Source organism: Leptosomus discolor, chromosome 11 (assembly GCF_034619465.1).
Source record: "Leptosomus discolor isolate bLepDis1 chromosome 11, bLepDis1.hap2, whole genome shotgun sequence".
Taxonomy (NCBI): domain Eukaryota; kingdom Metazoa; phylum Chordata; class Aves; order Leptosomiformes; family Leptosomidae; genus Leptosomus; species Leptosomus discolor.
Window position 1 is genome coordinate 17,223,041 of NC_141401.1, and position 19,245 is coordinate 17,242,285.

Here is a 19,245-nt window from a genome sequence, read left to right on the forward strand (position 1 = left end):
GGTCTTCCCCAGCACGGCCTCAGCGTGGGCGGCTGTGCCACAGCAGCGCATGTCTAGATCCGCAGAGCGGCTGGCACTCTAGAGCTGCACAGTGTGTCTCATCCCTGCTGTTCTATTAATCTGTGCTTTTGCTCCTTCCACCCTGGGAGAGGCACATTAAACCTGTGAGTGGTTGGGTCTGCAGCCAGCTGAGCCCACGCCCTGGTCAGGCAGGCCTGGGAGCTGGTCTGGGGAGGGTGAGAGCCAGCTGGCTGCCTGCAGAGCTCGTGGGTGCTGCCAGCCAGCCCTGCCTGCTGCAGACAGGGCCCAAAGCAAAACATGAGACTCCTCCAGGGGTGGTTGGTGCTTCCTGGGGGTGGCAGCTGTCCTTGAGGCTGCGCAAGCAGCGGGGTAGCTGTTGGCTTTGTGGTCTGCAAGGTGCCTCCTGCTTGACAATCCTTGATATTGATAATTTGGCATGGGTTCAGTGGGAAATGGCTGCAGGGGCAGGCCTTTCCCAGGGAAACTGTGGTCCCATCAGGCTGCTGGGACAGTTGAGGTGGCTGCTTTCCTGCCTCTGCCAGACCTCAGAGGGTCTCAAGAGATCAGAGAGCCCCTTCTGCTGTGGGTGAGGGCAGGGCCCCAGCGTGTTACATGGCCTCCAGTGTTGTTATATTATGTGCTCTTACTCAGAAGCTGGGTTTTAATGTGGACTTTCTCTTGCAGTCAAGCCTCCGCATCTCCCCTCCTCTGCCCTTCTTGCCCCTCAGTGGGGTGTCAAGAGATCCCCTAAAGATGGGAGTGGGGTCCCGGCTGGATCAAGATCAAGCTGCCCTGGCTGCAGCGTCTTCCTCCCCAGCCAGTGCATCAAAAAGGTGGCCTGGAGCATCTGCGTGGCCTTCCTGGGATCTCCTGGACTCTCCAGAAGACCCCTTCAGTATCGAAAGAGAAGCCAGGCTTCATAGGCAAGCAGCAGGTAAGTTGAATGGTGGGTCTCAGCAGGCTTCAATGCATGGTGATGGCCCTGTACTCCTGGGAGAGCACATAGGTGACCTCTGCAGATACCATTGCTGGATGTGAGTTTGCAGCAGATTAGACCTTTTTCCATGCACAAGCCTGACTCTGGGTCTGCTGCTGACAGAAAAACAGGCAGGCTGTCTGGGCAGCTGCCCATTGCTGCCACAGCTCTGCTGAACCTGTAGTTGTGGAATATGGGGATTTACTTGGAGACCTATGGGAGAGTGGGAAGTAAATGATCCTATACTGAGGGTTGCTTGTGCTTGTCCAAGCTGTGAATGAAGCAACCTGCACCTGGAGTGGGCAGCTGCCTCCCCGAAACTACAAGAACCCTGTCTACTCCTGCAAAGTGTTCCTGGGAGGAGTCCCGTGGGACATTACAGAAGGTGAGCAGCCCCTGGCTTCGCACTGAGGCCTTCGAGTTTTGACATCAGGAGGGTGAAGGATGGAGCTTTTTGGGGATGCTGACTTTTCTCCTTCTGTCTGTAGCTGGACTGATCAACACCTTCCGTGTGTTTGGCTCACTGAGTGTGGAGTGGCCTGGTAAGGATGGCAAACACCCACGCTGCCCTCCCAAAGGTAATATGCCTAAAGGTAATAGCGACACGGTAGGGTTATTTTTTTCCCATGCTATGTTACAGCACGGATGCTGGGATGGTACGGCTGCATGCTGGTGACTGGATGGTACAGAGCACCCTAGGGTAAATGTCCCGCTCTCACTTGGGTCAGCACCAGGGTTGCAGAGCACTGTCACCTCAAACCTGGCATCCCCACCCGTCCCTAGCAGAGCTGGGCAAAAGCATGGGGTTGGGGGGAAGACCTCTCTGGTGCTTCTGGAGCCCCCTGTGGGGCTGTCTTGCTCTGGGCGGTAGCCACTAGTCCCCACTGCCAGCACAGGCACCTGAAGCGTGTGTGCCGTGAGTCCAAGTGTGCGTCCGCAGCAAGCTGGCAGGCTGTGGGGACTGGGGAGCTGAACAGGGCCAGGGGCAGAATCCTGTCTGAAGCAGCCGGGCTGGTGTGTTGTGTAAGCAGTAATGAGTTGTGGGGTAGGGGGTGGCTAGTTCGTAGGCTCAGGGGTGCCTGATGGCCTTGTTCAGTCACCAGAGCAATGTGAGGTACAGAGCGCTGGTGCTGATGGAAGTGATTTTTTTCAAGCCCTGAACTTCTGGGCCAAGACATCCTAAATGTGAAGCAGAGTCTGTTTTCCTGCAGGCCACACTGTGGTCAGGTTGGTGGTGCCCACTTGTCATGTCTAGATGTGGCTTTGGGGGCGGGGGGGGCATGGCCCACATGGCACTGGGCCTGAGCAACCTGCCCTCTTGTGCCCTGCCGAGTGTGGGCTCTTTCCCGGCTTGGCTGGGCTCTCTGCATCCCAGGTGGATCTTGTGTGTGGAGTCTGCTGGGGCAGGTGCTGCAAATTGCTACCCTCCCCTAGGAGGGGTTGGGGACAGCAGGGGAGTTGTAGTACAGATATGCTGAGTGGTAGCCAAGTGATTTTGAGGGTGACTGCAAACTGGGATGATCTGTTTCTTCTCTGCTACCATTCTAACTGCTTCTTTCCCTTTACCTCCAAAGGATATGTCTACCTGGTGTTTGAATCTGAGAAATCTGTGCGTGCTCTGCTCCAGGCATGCTCCCAGGACCTGTTGAGCCCTGATGGGCTCAGCGAGTACTACTTCAAGATGTCCAGCCGCAGGATGCGCTGCAAAGAGGTGAGCAGACCCATGGGAGTAGCCCCACAGATGACAGTGGGGGATGCTGATGAGACCCTCAGAGACAAGGGGTTGCATCCTCTCTCTAGGAGAGCAGGGCTAAAACAGCAGCAGGAGTCAAACTGGCTCTTGGCCATCTTTAATTGCTGTGTTCCTGCAGTAGGGCTGGATGCAGGCACGGAGGGAAGTGTCAAATCGGTGTTTGTGTCCTTCACAACAGCTTGTGTCAGAAATCATGACCTGGAGCTCCTGGGTCTGTGGCAGACTCTGGCCTCATGAAGGCAAGCAGCTTCAGTTAGCTGGAAGGGAGCGTGGGGACAGGGGTTTCACTGCTTCATGCTGGTTTTCAGCACACCTTTGCTTGCAGAGACAGACTCTGATCCCTCTGGTGCTTTATTAGACCTCGTCTGCTTGCAGAACAAATGGCTTTCATGCTCACTGCAGGCAGATATTTTGGATCCATAGCTATGACTGCAGCTGCTCCCCAGTGCAGCCCTGGTGGGCTGACCTGTGCTCTGGAGGTGGAGCTGCTGAGGCTGCCAGAGGCTCAGGTTGGCCTTCTGAAGGGGGCCCTTAGCTGTAGATCAGGTACACCTGCACGAGTTTGGAGTTAAAGAATTCAGATTCAGCTCTTACCTAGACAGGCACAAACTAATTGCACTCTAGACAGCTCTCCCGGTGTCTGGCTATTGGCAGCACTTTCATGCTTGGTGATTTAGCTCTGGCAGAAGTTTCTCCTCTTCAGAGCCCTATATCAGCTGTCTAGCAGATGGAAGTTCCTGTTGAAGTTGGCAGTGGGTGGGTTGTTTCATTGATCTCCTCCAACAACAGGCTCCTGTGCAGGGAGGAGGTGTCTGACTGTAAACATAGGTGCAGGCAGTAGGCTAAAATCCACTCGTGCATGGATTGTTGCCTGGCTGCCAGCCCCAAGGGACCAGTGTTTTGGATTTACGTTTGGCTGGAAGGAGAGTGGTGTAGCAGGTTTTTGTTCCCTTGAACGGGCCTTGTGGACTCTCTGGAGGTGTCTGGAACAAGGCTGGAGCTCCAGAGCTGTAGTGCCCTGGATGCAGACCCTGAGCAGTGACAACAAAGTGACTCTTGCACATTGGAGGTGAAGTCTAGGGTCTGGGATGGCTTCTGCTGTCAGCTGAGGGCACTGTGGAGCAGCACGGTGTGTGGCTTTGTGGGCCCTTGGCCAACCTGGCCTGCTTGTGTGTGGTTTCAGGTGCAGGTGATCCCATGGGTACTGGCAGACAGCAACTTCGTGCGCAGTCCCTCGCAGCGGCTTGATCCCAGCAAGACTGTGTTCGTGGGGGCTCTGCATGGGATGCTGAACGCGGAGGCCCTGGCAGCTGTCATGTACGACCTGTTTGGAGGGGTGGTCTACGCTGGCATCGACACGGACAAGCACAAGTACCCCATCGGTAAGCGATGATCCCACCAGGATTGGTAGTCGCCCGTGGCGTACTCGGAGGAGGCTGCAGTGGTGCCTTTCACTCGGTCCCTCAATGGGGAAGACCACCCAGAGTGCCAGGCTCTGGCCTCTGCCTGCTCCGGGAGCAGATGTCCAGCCAGCCTCTTCCCAGGCAATGCTTCTCACCTCCTGGTCATGAGGAGGTAAGACAGGCCTCAGTGAGGGCTGGTAGAGCAGATATACCTGGAAACTGGAAGGTCTTAGATCATTCCAGGGCAGCGTGAGGCTTTTGGGTGTTGCTGAAGTGTTTCCTGCCCTTGTCAGTGCTGTTAATGGTTGTTAGATGCTGCTTTAGCTGCTCTTTCATCCCCAGAGCAGAGATGGCTGTGGGTCTTGCCCTGGCTTCTGCTGCCTGTCAGGGCAAACATAAAGCCACTGGCTGCTGGCCCTTCCTCTGGAGAGGTGCAAGCTGTTTGGCAAGAGGAACAGGGCATGGTCACAGGCAGCTCAGTTGAACCAGCACTCGTGGGCAGTGTCCTGTCCTTACTGTCCTGTTTGGATCCCCTTCAGGCTGCTGTTGCTCTGGGCTTTCAAGGCAGCTGGTAGCACAAGTGGAGAGGCTTCCTCAGGTGTCCTGAGTGGCTCTGCTGGGTGATGGCCTGTCCCCCTCAGCTCAAGGCATCAACTTTGCCAGTGTCAGAGGTGCTGGGGATGATGAGCGTGACTCTTGGACAGCACTCCCCTCTGGGGCTGAAACCACAAGCTGCTGCAGGCAGCAAGTCTGCTGCCTGTGGCTTAAGTGGCTGCCCTGAACCGTGACCTGTGGTCAGGCAGACCTACTGTGCTCTTGGAGGTGGAAAGGACAAAGCCTCTAAGTCCCACCTCCCAGATGGGGCTGTGTGCTTGAGAGGGGCAGGTCATGAGCGCAGCCCCTGAGGTAAGAGAGCAGCCCTGTGCCCTGCTGAGGCAGCCTCCCAAAGGGGAATGGAGCACTTGCCACTACATCACAGGAGCTGAAACATCACATGTCAGGACATGTCCTGTGTACCTCCCTGGTGGCCTTACAGCCGGGGGACAGCACTGGGGTTACTGGTCTGTGTGCAAAAACCCTACAGCTTCAACGTGAGGCCCAGCTTTCCAGGCTCAAGCTGCAGCAAGTCATAAGTACTTAAGAAGGGACTATGAATCTCCTGTGCGTTGCCAGGCAGGATCAGCGTTGGAGTTTGGTAGTGCAGAGCTGTCATCTGCTCATCACTGTCCTTGGAGAGCTTTCAGGCTTTTCTGGTCAAGGCTTGGGTTTGGGTTGTGCCTGTGGTGCTGCAGTGTTCTGTCACTGAAGTGACTTTGAGGGGACAGTCCCAAGGGGTTGGGAATGGAAGTATGAGACTTTAAGCCAAGTCTTGGATGAAGTCTGGCACACCAACCTGCCCTGTGCTGGCACTGACAGGGCCTAGAGAATGATCTTGAAAGCCTCCTGTGGCTTCCTGCAGAGCCCAGATTCCTCCCCCAAGTAGGTGAGATGTCTGGCTCCCAGCTGGCATTTCCACTCTTGAAGTTGTCTTAAAGTTGCAGCATTATGAACTCAATTTTGGTAACTAAACTGTGCCCTAATTTTGTTTGTGTTGATTGAAGCATCTCTGCTGAGCTGCTGCCTCGGGGCTTGCTTGACTGCTGGCCCTGGCTTGGCAGAAGGCTCCTCAAGGGGAGCCCACTGTGTGTAACCTGCCTTCTGCTGAGTCATCTTGGGTAGAGGATGATCCTGCTGGAGGCGTGTACTGTGAGAAATTGGTGTCTGACTAGTTATGATGAGCTGCCTTTGAAATCAGTTGATCTGGGTCAGCAGAGAAAGCAGTTGCCCAGGTGGCTTTTGGGGGTCCTGCTAGGAGGTGGGATTGACCCTCTTAGAAAGCTCCCCCTGAGTGCAGCTGCAGACCCTGTACAGTGTAATCCAGGCCTTCCAGCCTGTGCCCTGTGTGATGCTACAGGAGAGGAGTAGCTGGGTTCTGGGTAATGCTTTGCACTGTGGCTGTTAGTGGTGAGCTGAGCTTTAGCAGTCTGCCGGCATGCAGCACACCCTTGTAATGGCCAAAGCTGCCCCTGCACTGAGAAGAGGAGCTTGTAGGTAAGCACAGATGTATTTTCCTGGAGTTTAACAAAACTTGGCTGGAAACGAGTGGTGCAGGAATGCTGCTGACTGGCAATGAAGCTGCAAAATGTGAGGCTCTGGGGTGAGTGGGAGGCTTAAAATAAAAGCTGCTGAGCCATCTTGGCACCAGCTTGTTTTAGGTGCAGGCGTGGAGCCCACTGCTGCGCTGCTCTCAGCAGTGCCCTGGCAGCCTCCCTCTGGCTGCCCAGCTGCTGCTGGTCCTCCTGGGAGCACTGCCACCCATAAGCTCATGTCTTAACCAGCCTGGAGGTGTCTATGGAAAAGCCTTTCAGCACTCAGCTGCCTGCTGTGCCTTAGGGAAGGAGGCAGGCAGAGCCATGAGGCCTTGGATAGAGTCTCCCTGCAAAAGCTGCTTCCCTGCTGGTGGCTGAACTGCGCCAGGGAAGGGTGGTGCTGCAGCAGCTCCTTCTTGGCCTCTGCCAGTTCCTGCTGTAGGTGCAGGGTCAGTCTAATGCTTGTGGTTTGGCTTGTTCCAGGGTCTGGCCGTGTCACCTTTAACAACCAGCGCAGCTATCTGAAGGCAGTGACCGCTGCGTTTGTGGAAATCAAAACTACCAAGTTTACTAAAAAGGTGAGTGGAGCTGGTGGGGCCGCCCTGGGAGTTGAATCTGTGCGTGATGGGTGGCACTGCTGGGGGCACCACGCCTGCAGAGCCTGCCCCATAGCCCTGCGAGGCAGAGGGAGGAGGTGAACTGCGGCTCTGCCAGCTGCGAGAGGTGCTGGTGATGGATTTCGGGTACCCGGGGTGGTGGGTTGATGCCACTGGGGCTACCCAGGGAGCACAGGCAGTCACCCCCAGCACTGCTCTGTGCCCACTGCCTGGTTCTCCCGCAGGTTCAGATAGACCCGTACCTGGAGGACTCCATGTGCCAAGTCTGCAATGCCCAGCCTGGCCCTTTCTTCTGCAGAGACCAGGTACGGCTTTCCCTGCCGGCTGTGCTCAGCTGCTGTGCTTGGGGGGGGTTTCCTCGAGGAGGAGCAGGCTCCGCTTCAGCATCTGGGGATGCCTGTTGTCCCTTGCTGAGCAGGGAGGATGAAGAGTTCATGCAGCAGCCCCAGGTGTGGCCCTTGTTTTGGAGGAGGGGGGCAGCTCTGGTGCTCACCAGGAGGCAAAGGCAACTTTCCACTGTGCTGGATGCGACAGCCTCTGCCAGGGCCTGCCGTGGGCAGCTGGCTGCCCCCGAGGGGAGGCTGCTGCTCTGCCAGCAGTGACAAGCTGGCGGCTGGAGTGCCATCCCTGTCCAGTCAGTCCTGGGGCTGCCCAAAACGTAGAGGGACTCTGACTGACCTCCGGTCACTGAGGGCAAAGGAGCTCGGCCAGGATCCGGCAGCTTCCCACGGAGCCTGGGTGGGAGATGAGCGGCAGCGGCTCTGCTCCGCTGGCCGAGGCGGTGGCGGGAGCGCAGTGGGGGTGGCAGCACCCCACTGCTGCCCGTCCCTGCCCGCAGGTTGGGCAGCCCCTGCCTGCCAGAGCCCCCGGGTGGCTGCTGCTGGCCAGGGCCCAGATCCTGTTTGCTTCTGCGTTTTAGACCTATTTAAAAGGGGCCAGGCTGGAAGCGCAGCCCGACATGCCCTCCGCCAGCATGGCCGGAATTCCCTCCCTGCGCTGTGTTGGCCGGGGTTACGGGGAGGGCAGGAGGGGCTGCTGCTCCACCGGTGGGACAGCGTCCCTTCAGAAACCCCTGCCCCACGGCGTTGCCCCTCTGCTCTCGCCGCAGATCTGCTTCAAGTACTTCTGTCGCTCCTGCTGGCACTGGCAGCACTCCATGGAGGTCCTGCGTCACCACCGCCCGCTGATGCGCAACCAGAAGAACAGAGACTCCAGCTAAAGCGGCCGCCGAGGCTCGGGGGCTGCCGCAGGCGCAGGAGAAAGTCCTTTTGTGAACCTGCCAAGTGGAGAGCGCACGAGCGTGCCTGCTGGTGCCAGACCCAGGCTGGGAACGTGCTTCCTGAGGACTAACGGGGAAAAAAAAAAATCTTACATTCACGTTTGCACTTGCTGGTCTTTTTGTTTCTGCACTAATGCACAGTGAATTTTGTCGGGTTTTGTTAGGGGTTTTTTGAGGGGGGGGAGCGCCCCTCAAGCGATTCTGCAGTTCCCAGACTTTGGTTCCTAGTTTGCTGACGAGAAGCAAAAAAAAAAAAGGGCCACGTGTTGAGAAGGTGTTTATGCAGATGCCTTCACCTAGGTTTTTTATTTATTAAAGGCGCTTTTTTACATTCCTTGCAATACTGATGGTAATAATGCAGGTCTCATTGGCTCCATTTTTTTGCAGTTGCCATACAGTGCCTTTCCATTCATTTAACCCCCATCTGAACGGCATAAAAAACTGAATGTTCAGCTGGCGTTTTTTACTGTAACAACAAGGAGACTTTGCTCTTCATTTAAACCAAATCATATTTCATATTTTACGCTCGAGGGTTTTTACCAGTTCCTTTTTACACTCTTAAACAGTTTTTAAGTCGTTTGAAACGAGAGATTTTTTTCTTTCCTGGCAGCTTTTAACATTATTGCAATTTGTGTCTGGGGGCTGCTGGTGGAAAGTTGTAAATCGAGGGGTTTGCAACAGAACAGGACGGGCTTTTTTTGGATTTGAAACTGGACCGGATAAATGATCTCTGAGCTGCTGTATATAGTTTTAAATAGTTTGTTGCACTTTTTTAAGTTGCACTTAAGGGGGGTTGATAGAGGTTTTTAATCACACAAAGTCACAGGACTTAACTTTTCTTTTGTAACTAGCTAAAAAAGGGCTGCATTTCGGTGGACAGATGAAGGTTCATAGGAGCCCTTTCTCTTAGAGGGGACAAGTACTTTTCCTTTCCTTTCCAAAATGTATGGAGTAATGGTGCAGTCGACTGAAATGCTGCTGCTGGGATTTGAGAACTTTAATTTTTTTTTTTTACTTTCCCCTCTATTGGAAGCTGTGTGCCAAAGAACCAGTGTCATAATTTCTCCTTTTTTGTTTTTGTTTTTTTTTTTCCTGCTGAGCTGATGTTGCATTGTTGCATATCCCAGCTGCTCTTTGTGGGGTTTTGTGAAGCTGTGTGTGAAGTCTCTACCTCATTGTAGTATATGCAGGCAAGACTGCACTCTCCTACAGACGCGTGGAGTAAGCTGTGGTGTAGTTTTTGGCACATAATAAACACGTTGCAGCAAAAAAAGCCAACTTTGTTTGTGTGCTTCATGTGAGATCAGGTGCTGTCTCAATACCCTCAGCACTTGGTGTTGGAACAGCAGGAGAAGCTGAGCCTCAGCCCGGTGTGGTGGGGGAACCAGTGGATGCTGGGGGCCTCTGCTGGGAGGTGTGTTTTTTCCCATTCCAGTTTCTGGAGGCTGGTGGCAGAAGCAGCCAGGCTCCAGCTGGAGCTCCCCTACTTACAGCAGCAAGTTAATGGGGTGAAGGGGAATGTCCTGTGCCCCCATGTGCACTCTTACACTCCTTGGTGGAGGGGTGAGATGCTGCTGGGCTGTTTGACAGGGGAGCTGGGCTCCAGGGGTCCTGTCTGCAGGGGTGCAGGGGGGCTGCCACTAGTGGGCACCCTGGGCTGCCCTGTGCCCTTGCAGGGGTGCCTTTGGGCTCCTTTCTCATCCTCTGCTTTCCACCTCCCCCAGTGAGTAACTCAGCAGCCACCCGGGGGTGGCCACCCCTCCTTTATTGGGCTGCATCATGCTCCCAGGGGCCCAGACCCCTCTCTCTCATGCGTGGTGTGAGTTTGTGAGTGCTCGTCCTCCTCTACCACAGCCTAATGTGGGACCAGCCGGTGCTACCTGGGGTACCTGGTCCCTTAGAGCTGCCTCCTTGGCTGCCTCAGCGCAACCCAGGGGAGCAGAGTGGTGCTGAGGACTCAGGGGCCAGGGCTGGATCCGGCCCTGCAGCGCCCCGCGGCAGGGAGGGGCGCTGGGACCCGGGAGAGAGCTCGGAGCCCCGCCCTCCGCAGCCGAGCCCGCTCGGAGCCCCGCCCTCCGCAGCCGAGCCCGCTCGGAGCCCCGCCCTCCGCAGCCGAGCCCGCTCGGAGCCCCGCCCTCCGCAGCCGAGCCCGCTCGGAGCCCCGCCCTCCGCAGCCGAGCCCGCTCGGAGCCCCGCCCTCCGCAGCCGAGCCCGCTCGGAGCCCCGCCCTCCGCAGCCGAGCCCGCTCGGAGCCCCGCCCTCCGCAGCCGAGCCCGCTCGGAGCCCCGCCCTCCGCAGCCGAGCCCGCTCGGAGCCCCGCCCTCCGCAGCCGAGCCCGCTCGGAGCCCCGCCCTCCGCAGCCGAGCCCGCTCGGAGCCCCGCCCTCCGCAGCCGAGCCCGCTCGGAGCCCCGCCCTCCGCAGCCGAGCCCGCTCGGAGCCCCGCCCTCCGCAGCCGAGCCCGCTCGGAGCCCCGCCCTCCGCAGCCGAGCCCGCTCGGAGCCCCGCCCTCCGGGCCCGGTCACCGCCCCTCCGGGCAGCTGCAGGCGCCCTCCGAGCCGGGGGGTGGCGCTGTGGGTGCCGCGGGCTCCCGGCGGCCCCGCGCGCCTCCCGCCATCCTTTGCTCTCTTTCCGCGGCCGCCGCCGACATGGTGGGTCCCGGCCACCGTCACCATCCGCTGCCATCCACCGCCGGGACCTCTCCGCCCGGCGCGCTGAGCGGCTCCGGGGAGCGGAGCGATGGGCTGCGGCGGGGAGCGGGGACCGGACGGGCACGGGGAGCGGCGGGAGCCGGACTGCGGGGGGGCCCTTAGGGGAGAGCACTGGGCCGGGGGAGGGGGGACCGGGGCTGGAGTGAGGCGCGTTGCCGAGATGCCGGCGGAAGCCGGGTCCGGGTCGCTGCGGGGGCCCGGCGGGGCCTGACCGGTGTTTCCTTCGCCTCCACCCCGGCCAGGGACGCGTCCGAACGAAGACGGTGAAGAAGGCCGCCCGGGTGATCATCGAGAAGTACTACACCCGCCTGGGGAATGATTTCCACACCAACAAGCGGGTGTGCGAGGAGATCGCCATCATCCCCAGCAAGAAGCTGCGCAACAAGATCGCGGGGTAAGGGGCGGGGGGGGTCCCGGGGCGGGGGGTCGGGAGCTGCCGCCCGAACCTGCATTCGAAAGTGATCGCGGCCTCGCCCGTGGCCGGGTCATCGATAGTGCAGGGAGAGGAACGCCGAAGGCTTTCCCGTGTTTGGGGGGGGTCCGTCCAGTCCCTCCCAGACCCTGGTGCTGTCGGACACTTCTGCATCCTTCATCGCTGGTGTTCCCTGGAGGTGGTGGGACAATGCCAGGGTTGCCGGCGGGGAGCACGAGGGTGGCGAAGGGAGGCGTGGGCTCTGGGAGGCTGGAGAAGCCCTGGATGGTGCTGTGTCCCCCGCAGGTATGTCACCCACCTGATGAAGCGTATTCAGAGGGGACCCGTCCGAGGCATCTCCATCAAGCTGCAGGAGGAGGAGAGGGAGAGGAGGGACAACTACGTCCCCGAGGTGAGGCTCTGGCTGCACTCAAGTACCCGCTTCGGCATCTGTCCATCCTGCCGCGAGGTGTTTTCTCCATTAGTGGCCACAAATTTCTTCAAAACAAAACCTCAGCCAGGAGGAGCTGAGGAGGGCTTGGGTCAGGGAGGGCTGAGGCAGATTTTGGCCTTGTTATTGGGGCGCTGCCTCCAGAACTGCTGCCTGGGTGGGAAGAGCAGCTGACTTGTTCTGTTCCAACCCTGCTGTGGGTCAGCAGATGATAGCCGTCCTCGATTTTCGTAACTTAAAATGAGGAAAAAAAACAACTTGATGGGATGCGGGAGGATATTTCAGAGTGGCTTCCAACATGCGGTACAGTAGCTGTCGCTGAAGAGAGGGAATTAGTGAAACCCCTTCTCGTCTTCAGCCGGCGTTCGCAAGGGGTTGAGCTCTCACCTGCGAGCTGGTCGTTTATAGTGCAGGGAGAGGAGAGGAGCTCCAAAAGTATTTCCTGGGTCTGATGGGTTCGATCCCGTCACTCCCAAACCCTGTAGCCTTCAGACACAGCGGGTCTCGCCCCTCTTCCGTATCTCCCTGATCAGCTTCTGGCTGAGCTGATGGTTTCTGTGCTGCACAAAACCGCTCGGTTCCGTTACCTCAGCCCTCCCAAATCATCTGTGCTGAGGTTTGGTTACGTGGAAGGTTATTTTAGAGATTATCTGGGATGAACAGGTATGATGGTAGGATGCCACGGGAGCCGTGGCAGTGTGGTAAGGTGGGCTGGTGCTGTCCCCTGCACTTGGAGGTCTGCCTCGGGAGCACCCTCCCTGCTTTGACTTCCTGGTTTGGTAGCCCAGCGTGAGGTGACACGGCTCTTTGTGAGAGCCCAGGGCTCAGTTTGTCTCCCTCACGCCTGACAGCTAGAAATGACGCGTGAAACACAGCAGCTCCTGGCAAATGCTTCAACACCCCAGATTTTAGGTGTCGGCACAGCGCTGACCTGCACAGCTGGTGTCGCAGGCTTGGAGGAACCAGCTAGGGCAACTGGCCATGTGCTTTACATAGGGACCTTCCAGCTGAGCTCCGAAGGCAGGGTGAGGTGGTGCTGGTGGGAGGGATCACCCGTGGAGGGACCCCAAGCAGCGAAGGAGCATTCGTGCTGTACCTGTTGATGCAGTGTTAGCTGAACTTGCGTTATTTGTGGTTTCTTACAAAAATACTGGCGTGACCTAAGTCTCTTGGGGAAGGAGGGACGTGGAGGTCAAGGTTTGGGGTCCAGAGAGGGTTGGAGGAGGTTGCTCCTGGAAGAGCAGGAGACTTCAGGCCCTGGGGGTGGCACAGCCCAGGCAGTCACTTGGCATCGCTGTCTGGCACCATGGTGGTCGGGCTCCAGCCTTAGGGACTCATGTTGCAGGACGAGCTTGCAGGACGAGCACGAGTGTTGGTGGCGACCACCAGGACCAGCGCAGTTGTGGACCTGACCCTGGCTCCTCGGCAGCCTTGGCGTGGAGCTGGTTAGGCCTTGGGTTTCCAAAGACTTGCTGTAAAACAGACTCTTCTCCCTGCGTGGGGTCGCTCTGTGGCCACGTGGCCACTCATGGTGTTTTGGCAGGAGACCTGGACTCCATCCAGGTCCTCCTGGCTCAGTCTGTTGCTGGAGCCCTTCCCCACGACGAGCAGCAAGATCTTGTTTGCAGTGGGATCGGACAGGAGTGGGTGTGTGGGGACACTCCGGTGGCAGCAGGGACGTGGCTGCGGGGCCTCGTCAAACTGTGTCTCTCTCTCCTCCCTCCCCAGGTCTCTGCCCTTGACCAGGAGATCATCGAAGTGGACCCAGACACCAAGGAAATGCTGAAGCTCCTGGTGAGTGGTCCCAGCTGTCCCCCTGCCCCGGGTAACCCTGCCAGGCTGGTGGCATGTCCCCAGCAGCACTCTTGCTGCCCTGAGGGGCTTGATGACATCAGATGAAGGCTTCAACGATCTGGGCCCGTGGTGGGGGTCCCTCTGCCCTGGGACCTGCAGGCGGGTTAATTCCCATATGTCTCTTGAGAGGGGAGAGGCGTGGTGGCTTTGCCTGGGACCCCGCTAGCAGGGTGGTGTGCTCCTCGCCCTCCCCCTCTCCTGCAGCACCCTAGGCTGCTGACCCAGGGGCCTCCTCGTCAGCTCTCGCTGGGTGGAGGTGAACGTGGGTTCGCTCATAAAAAGGCCAGATTCCTTTCAGCGATGAGCAGGGTGGTCGTCCCCACTTCTTTCTGGAGACGTGAATCCAGCCTTCGTGCTGCCGCCGCGCGTTCGCGTGTCCCCCTCCTCCTGGAGGAATCGACCTGCGCCCTCAGCGGGGGCGGGCGTGGATGGTGGGCAGGGCGGTGTGACGGATCCCGTGCTGTTTTCCAGGACTTCGGCAGCCTGTCCAACCTGCAGGTGACGCAGCCCACCGTGGGGATGAACTTCAAAACGCCCCGAGGAGCGCTCTGAGTCGGTCACTGTATGTCACTTTTCCAATAAACGTGGGGAAACGGTCTCAGCCTGCCTGGTCTTTGGAAGCCTGTGTCCCCAGGGATGACGAGGGAGGGCTGGTTCCTTGGGCTGCCATGTCCCAAATACAGGTGTTCGAGGCTTCACAGGTTGAGGAGGACTCAACACCTTTGCATGTGACGGCATCTTTTTGGGTTCTTTGTGGGCTGTTTGGGGTGTGAGCTGCAAAGCTGTTACTATACGGGCTCTCAGGGCGGTGAGACAGGACGACTGTGGTGGCTCCTCAGAGCTTGCTGGAGCTTCTCACCCTCAGCACCTCCCAGGTTTGCCTGTGCCTCCTCCGAGTGGAGGGCTTGGGGGTCATGTTGTGCCAGAATAAAAGTCTCTTTTTGTAACCATGTTGGTCACTTTTAAGTGGTTCAGTGAAAGGAAGGAGTCTTGTCGCTGGGTTTCTAGGTGTGAGGGGTGTGAACTGGGCTGAGCAGAGTGCTGTGTCTGGGGTTAGAAGCTCCCATGTGGAGATGGGCCCTGGTGAAGCTTGTGCGATCCTTCCCGCAGCAAGACGCTCCATCAAGAATTTCCCCAGGGTGCAACAGGCATGGAAGAGTTTCAGGGTTCACCCCCTGAAACTCCTGCTCTGCAGAGAGACTGCTTGGAGGCAAAGGAGACCTACAGGTCTCCGCCTCGGCCGTTGGCACCATCCAGCACCATCACCTGTGGGCAGGGCGCGCTTGTCGAGGGCGGGCAGCACTTCTGGGCACCGGGCTGGCTGGGCAAGGGTCCCTGGGCCTTCCCTGCCTTGGATGGCCGGCTCCAGCACGACCTGAGTTTTGCTTAGGGGAATTCTGGGGGCCTGTGCTCAAAACCTGTAAACCCATGGAGCTCCCCATGTGCCCAGGAGATGCCAGGCCAGCCCCTGCCTGTCCTGGCAGCCCGTAATGGTGCCAGGTCCCACCATTGAGCACGTTCCACAGGTGTCTGCGGCTGTGCAGACTTCTCCCTGCGAGGAGACCTCAGGGTGTCCCTCCCAGGAAAACTGCTGTTCACAGCCACATCTTAAAACCCCTGGTACAAATAAAAAGACAAAGGATTTGTGTTTTGGGGAGAAATGTCTGTATTTGCTGTGAAGTTCTGTTTTAAATAGTTATTTAAAGAGGAACATGTTTACAGTAAATGTAGCCAGGTATTTAAATATACACCGAATGCGCTGAGCTGCATGAGGATAAGCCAAGCAGGGATAATTTACACATCCCCCACGTACTGCGGAGATTTAACTCAGAATTCATAGCTTGACACCACCAAACTCTTCGCTATTTAACTAAAACGTGGGGAGAACAAGACTGAGGGGTAAAACAACCATCAATCTGCAGAAGAGAGCAAGCAAGGAAGTGTCTCAGCATCTTAACTACGGGACTAAATTTCCAAACGGGACCGATGGCTCTCTGGCAGCTCTTACTGAAGTTTTCGACGCGAACAGCCACCTGTTACTTACAATTTTCTCTTTGTTCTAGTCTTCCCGTCGGAGTAAATGTTGATTTCGTTCTGAATCCAGTAGGCCGTGTAGCCCGAGGTGCCAGGGATGAAATCGCGGAGCTCTCCAACATACTTCTTCATGTCACGAGCAGCGGTGTAGCCTACGAAGGGAAAGGGCAGGTCTGGCGAGGGGAGCTGCCCTCTCTGGCGGGATGGACAATGCAGAGCGCGGAGGGGAAGGGAGGGATTCCAGTCGCACCCGCAGCATTTCTGCTCCTCTAAGTGCCGGGAGGAAGAGAGGAGCACGAGGGGTCCCTGCTTCATCCGCAACCGTTTCCAGGCATATTTTCCACTCCTTAAAAGTCTACTGACACCAAACGTTACCTGTGACCATGTTACTCATCGGGTATTCCTGGAGGGCACGGTAGAGAAATTCCCCCTGGGCAGGTGCTCTGGAGCCTGTTTCTTCCTCGGTGCTGTATCGAGGGGTGGGGGGGAAATATCTGTTATTTCCTGTTGGGGATCTCTTGAAATTTAGGGGGTGCATCCAAATCCTACTGCCAAGGGCAGGAAAATACCTTTCAGCCAGGTCTAGCACATCCTCCTCTGCTTCTTCCTCACAGCTTTTTCTCGCCGCCACCAGTTCATCCATCAGATTTTCACTGGGCTGTGAGTATCAACACAGAGTTGAGTTAAAATTGTGTCCTGGGTACCCCACAAAACACCAGAGATGTGATCCAAGAGTGCGGCGGTTTTAGGACTTGTGATTTCAAGCATAATTTAGAACACAAATCTAATCACATTTTCACTTCAAAAGTACTGAGAAGTTGGTTTAAGAAGAGAGCAGGCAGTGTCTCAGAGCTACACAGGGGATGAAAATGCCACACGAAAGGGCTGAGCTCGGGCCTCAGTGACTGGCATCCCTTGAAGGCTGTGCTGGGGAGACTGGGCGTCTGTCTGGGTGATGGAGAATTTCCCAATCGTGCGTGTCCCACACTCACTCCAGTGCTGTGTCCCCCCCCTTGGGGCTGTCACACTGGGAGGGACACGCACAGCGCAGCAAGCACAAGCAGATTATTTGATCCTGGTTTTGGGCTGAGGGTCTGGGATGAAAACCAAGCTGCCTGAAGTTCATACAACCACTATTTTTTTTTAAGCTACAACTCCAGTTGTACGAATTTCTCATCTTACCTGTTCTGCAAGTGAATCATCTGCCTGCTCCCAAATAAAACTACCGAGTTTTCTCCTGATTTCTGCCATGAAAAAAAAAATAAATGACTGTGAGAGTGTCAAATAATGAGACCGTGGAGCAATCACTGCCCGTGCCTCTCACAGGTGCCAGCAAAACCACTCGGGAGCCCTGGCAGCTCACTGCACCACGAGGGCCACAAAGATGCTGAGGGGGCTGGAGCACCTTCCCTGTGAGGACAGGCTGAGAGAGTTGGGGTTGTACAGCCTGGAGAAGGCTCTAGGGGAGACCTTACAGTGGCCTTCCAGTGCTGAAAGGGGACTACAGGAAAGGTGGGGAGGGACTTTTGATCAGGGAGGGTAGTGATAGGACGAGGGATAACCATTTCAACCTGAAAGAGGGGAGATTTACACTAGATATTAGGAAGAAATTCTTCACTGTGAGGGCGGTGAGACACTGGCACAGGCTGCCCAGAGCAGCTGTGGCTGCCCCCTCCCTGGCAGTGCTCAAGGCCAGGTTGGACGGGGCTTGGAGCAACCTGGTCTAGTGGAAGGTGTCCCTGCCCATGGCAAGGGGGTGGAACTGGGTGATTGTTAAGGTCCCTTCCATGTGATTCTGTCATAACAGATGGAGAATATAACAGATGGAGCATCCTCTGCCTCCGGGGAGGAAGAATCACTCCCAGCAGAAGAAAATTCCCTCCACTTAGAGCAGAAGTAACTGGAGGTTCTGGTTTGCACCCCCATAAGGCTGTGTCTATGGGGGAATCCTCAGGGGAGCAAAACCCTGATTTTTTTTTTTTTTTTCCTCTGACCCTCTTGCAGGCAGGCAGGTGGCAGGACAAAGTGGCCCAGAACCACCGATGGCTTTGCTCCTGTGCCAGTGCTCGCCCACGCAGAGAGGTAACGGGAGTGAAAGACTGTAGCTCTGCCCTCCAAGTAATTGAGGCTCTCGTGTATTCTGGAAGAGAAAAAGACAGATGGTTTCCAAAAAAAAAAAAAAAGTTTAGAGGCATATTGTCATTAAAACTGACCTGCTCCGATATTTTTGTCAAAAGCACCTAATTTTCTAAGGAAGGTCGTTACTACGGGTTTCTTGGGATCCCCCTCCAGCAGCTGGAGCGGGTGGCTGAAGAATTACAGAAATCTAAGCCAGTTTTAAGCAGTCGTGTATTAAAATAAGGTGCTTAGTCCAGCCTAGCAAAGCCTGCTGCAGACCATTGCGAGAAAACATTACAGTTCCCTTTCACATAAACATATTCACATAATATTGAGTATATATAAACATTCACTAGCTGGAGGAAGACCCGGAAAAGCCTTTCCTTACATTTGTCTTGAGCTCTCTGATTTTTTTTACTTTAAGAAGGGAAGTGGCAATTCAGCCCTTTTCCAGCCATTTTCACCCCCGTGCTTGCTTTCAGGGTTAACTTGTGCTGTCTTTTTAGCACCTAGTTCATTCCTTGGGGAAGGTGTCCCCTCTATTTTAGGCCCTGAGTTGTCCAGTAGATCAGTTCAACGGTAGAGAGAAAACCAGCACAATTAGTTTAATTTACAGACATTGCGTGGAGAGGGCTAAATGTGAGAATGAAACGGGGCCGCAGGCATCTCCCAAGCAAGGAGGGTGCTGTCAGCACGGGGGTGACACGGGGTGGGGGACAGCCAGGGAACCCAGCCCACCTGCGGGTGTCCGGGTGGGCGGCGTCACTGCTGAAGAGGTAGTCAGCGTCCCGCCAGGGAGCAAGCGCCCCACCACCGGCCGCTGCAGGGGGGGAAGAGCAGGGTGAGGAGGAAGGTGGATGCCCCAATGGGTCCCCAGCCTTGGGGTGGCCCAGGGTGGGGACACCTGCCTGGGCTGGCTAGGGGGCCGCAGGGCCAGGCCCATAGTGGGAGCTGTGATGCCCCCCCCCCCCATGGCTACGGGTCTCCCACTGCCCCACTGAGGACTCTTTTGGTCTTTCCCTAAGTGTGGGGGCACCCGTGGCCCGCCCCAGCACTAGGGGGCTGCGCCAAACCCACGCTCTGCCGCGCCGTGGGGGGGGTTCAGCTCTGCTCTGCCGCGTTGAGGGGTGAGAAGACCGTGCCCCCACTGCTCGGCCCCGCTGAGGGCCTGTGTCGTCTCCCTGGGTCATCCCCGGGGTCCCTCACCCCACAGCTCCCGCGGGCCAGTGCTGACGCTCCCCGAGAACCAGGCGCGGCGGCCCCGGAACATCGCGGCGGCGGGAGGAGGAGGCCTGAGGGACGGCGGCGGGAACCTGAAGGGCGGCGGAAGCCTGAGGGGCGGCGGGAGGAGCAGCCCTGAGGGGCGACGGCGGGAAGTGCTGGGGCAAGGCGGGGTCGTTCAGCCCCGCCCCGAGTCGTTCAGGCACCGCGAACGAAGCCATACAGGTTTCAAACCGCCCCTCGTAAGAAAGTATTTGGTCTTCAAAAA

The 19,245-nt window shown here is 57.0% G+C and overlaps 3 protein-coding genes and 1 non-coding gene across 9 annotated transcripts in view; 3 read left to right on the plus strand and 1 right to left on the minus strand.

Annotated features, from left to right (window-relative positions):
* The window catches only part of CPEB1 (cytoplasmic polyadenylation element binding protein 1), a 41,179-nt gene extending 33,061 nt beyond the window's left edge, over nucleotides 1-8,118 (plus strand). For 2 of the 6 annotated variants that reach the window (XM_086471442.1, XM_086471441.1), the window contains 8 exons: nucleotides 706-955; nucleotides 1,269-1,382; nucleotides 1,486-1,575; nucleotides 2,572-2,708; nucleotides 3,934-4,132; nucleotides 6,766-6,860; nucleotides 7,124-7,204; nucleotides 8,008-8,118. In XM_086471442.1, the coding sequence (XP_086327568.1) occupies nucleotides 706-955; nucleotides 1,269-1,382; nucleotides 1,486-1,575; nucleotides 2,572-2,708; nucleotides 3,934-4,132; nucleotides 6,766-6,860; nucleotides 7,124-7,204; nucleotides 8,008-8,118 (1,077 nt within the window). Of the gene's footprint in view, nucleotides 1-705; nucleotides 995-1,268; nucleotides 1,383-1,485; nucleotides 1,591-2,571; nucleotides 2,709-3,933; nucleotides 4,133-6,765; nucleotides 6,861-7,123; nucleotides 7,205-8,007 lie in introns of all 6 variants that reach the window. The other 4 variants (XM_086471440.1, XM_009946383.2, XM_086471444.1 and 1 more) reach the window with 3 other exon arrangements.
* A 2,655-nt stretch (nucleotides 8,119-10,773) lies between these two features.
* Nucleotides 10,774-14,202, plus strand: RPS17 (ribosomal protein S17). The gene is made up of 5 exons (XM_086471542.1): nucleotides 10,774-10,827; nucleotides 11,130-11,281; nucleotides 11,606-11,711; nucleotides 13,479-13,544; nucleotides 14,076-14,202. Exons 1-5 carry the CDS (start codon nucleotides 10,825-10,827, stop codon nucleotides 14,154-14,156), a joined length of 408 nt encoding a protein of 135 aa, XP_086327668.1. The 5' UTR covers nucleotides 10,774-10,824; the 3' UTR covers nucleotides 14,157-14,202.
* Nucleotides 11,332-11,464, plus strand: LOC147414702 (small nucleolar RNA SNORA71). Its single transcript, XR_015183832.1, has one exon. It is a non-coding gene; the product is annotated as a small nucleolar RNA SNORA71 (small nucleolar RNA).
* Nucleotides 14,203-15,359: 1,157 nt separating the features above from the next.
* TERB2 (telomere repeat binding bouquet formation protein 2) lies at nucleotides 15,360-19,026 on the minus strand. The gene is made up of 7 exons (XM_009950803.2): nucleotides 18,963-19,026; nucleotides 18,495-18,576; nucleotides 17,633-17,778; nucleotides 16,821-16,882; nucleotides 16,208-16,296; nucleotides 16,014-16,105; nucleotides 15,360-15,790 (listed from the first exon to the last, which is right to left on the minus strand). The coding sequence occupies exons 1-7, from the start codon at nucleotides 19,024-19,026 to the stop codon at nucleotides 15,645-15,647; spliced, it is 681 nt and encodes a 226-aa protein (XP_009949105.1). The 3' UTR covers nucleotides 15,360-15,644.
* Nucleotides 19,027-19,245: the final 219 nt, after the last annotated feature.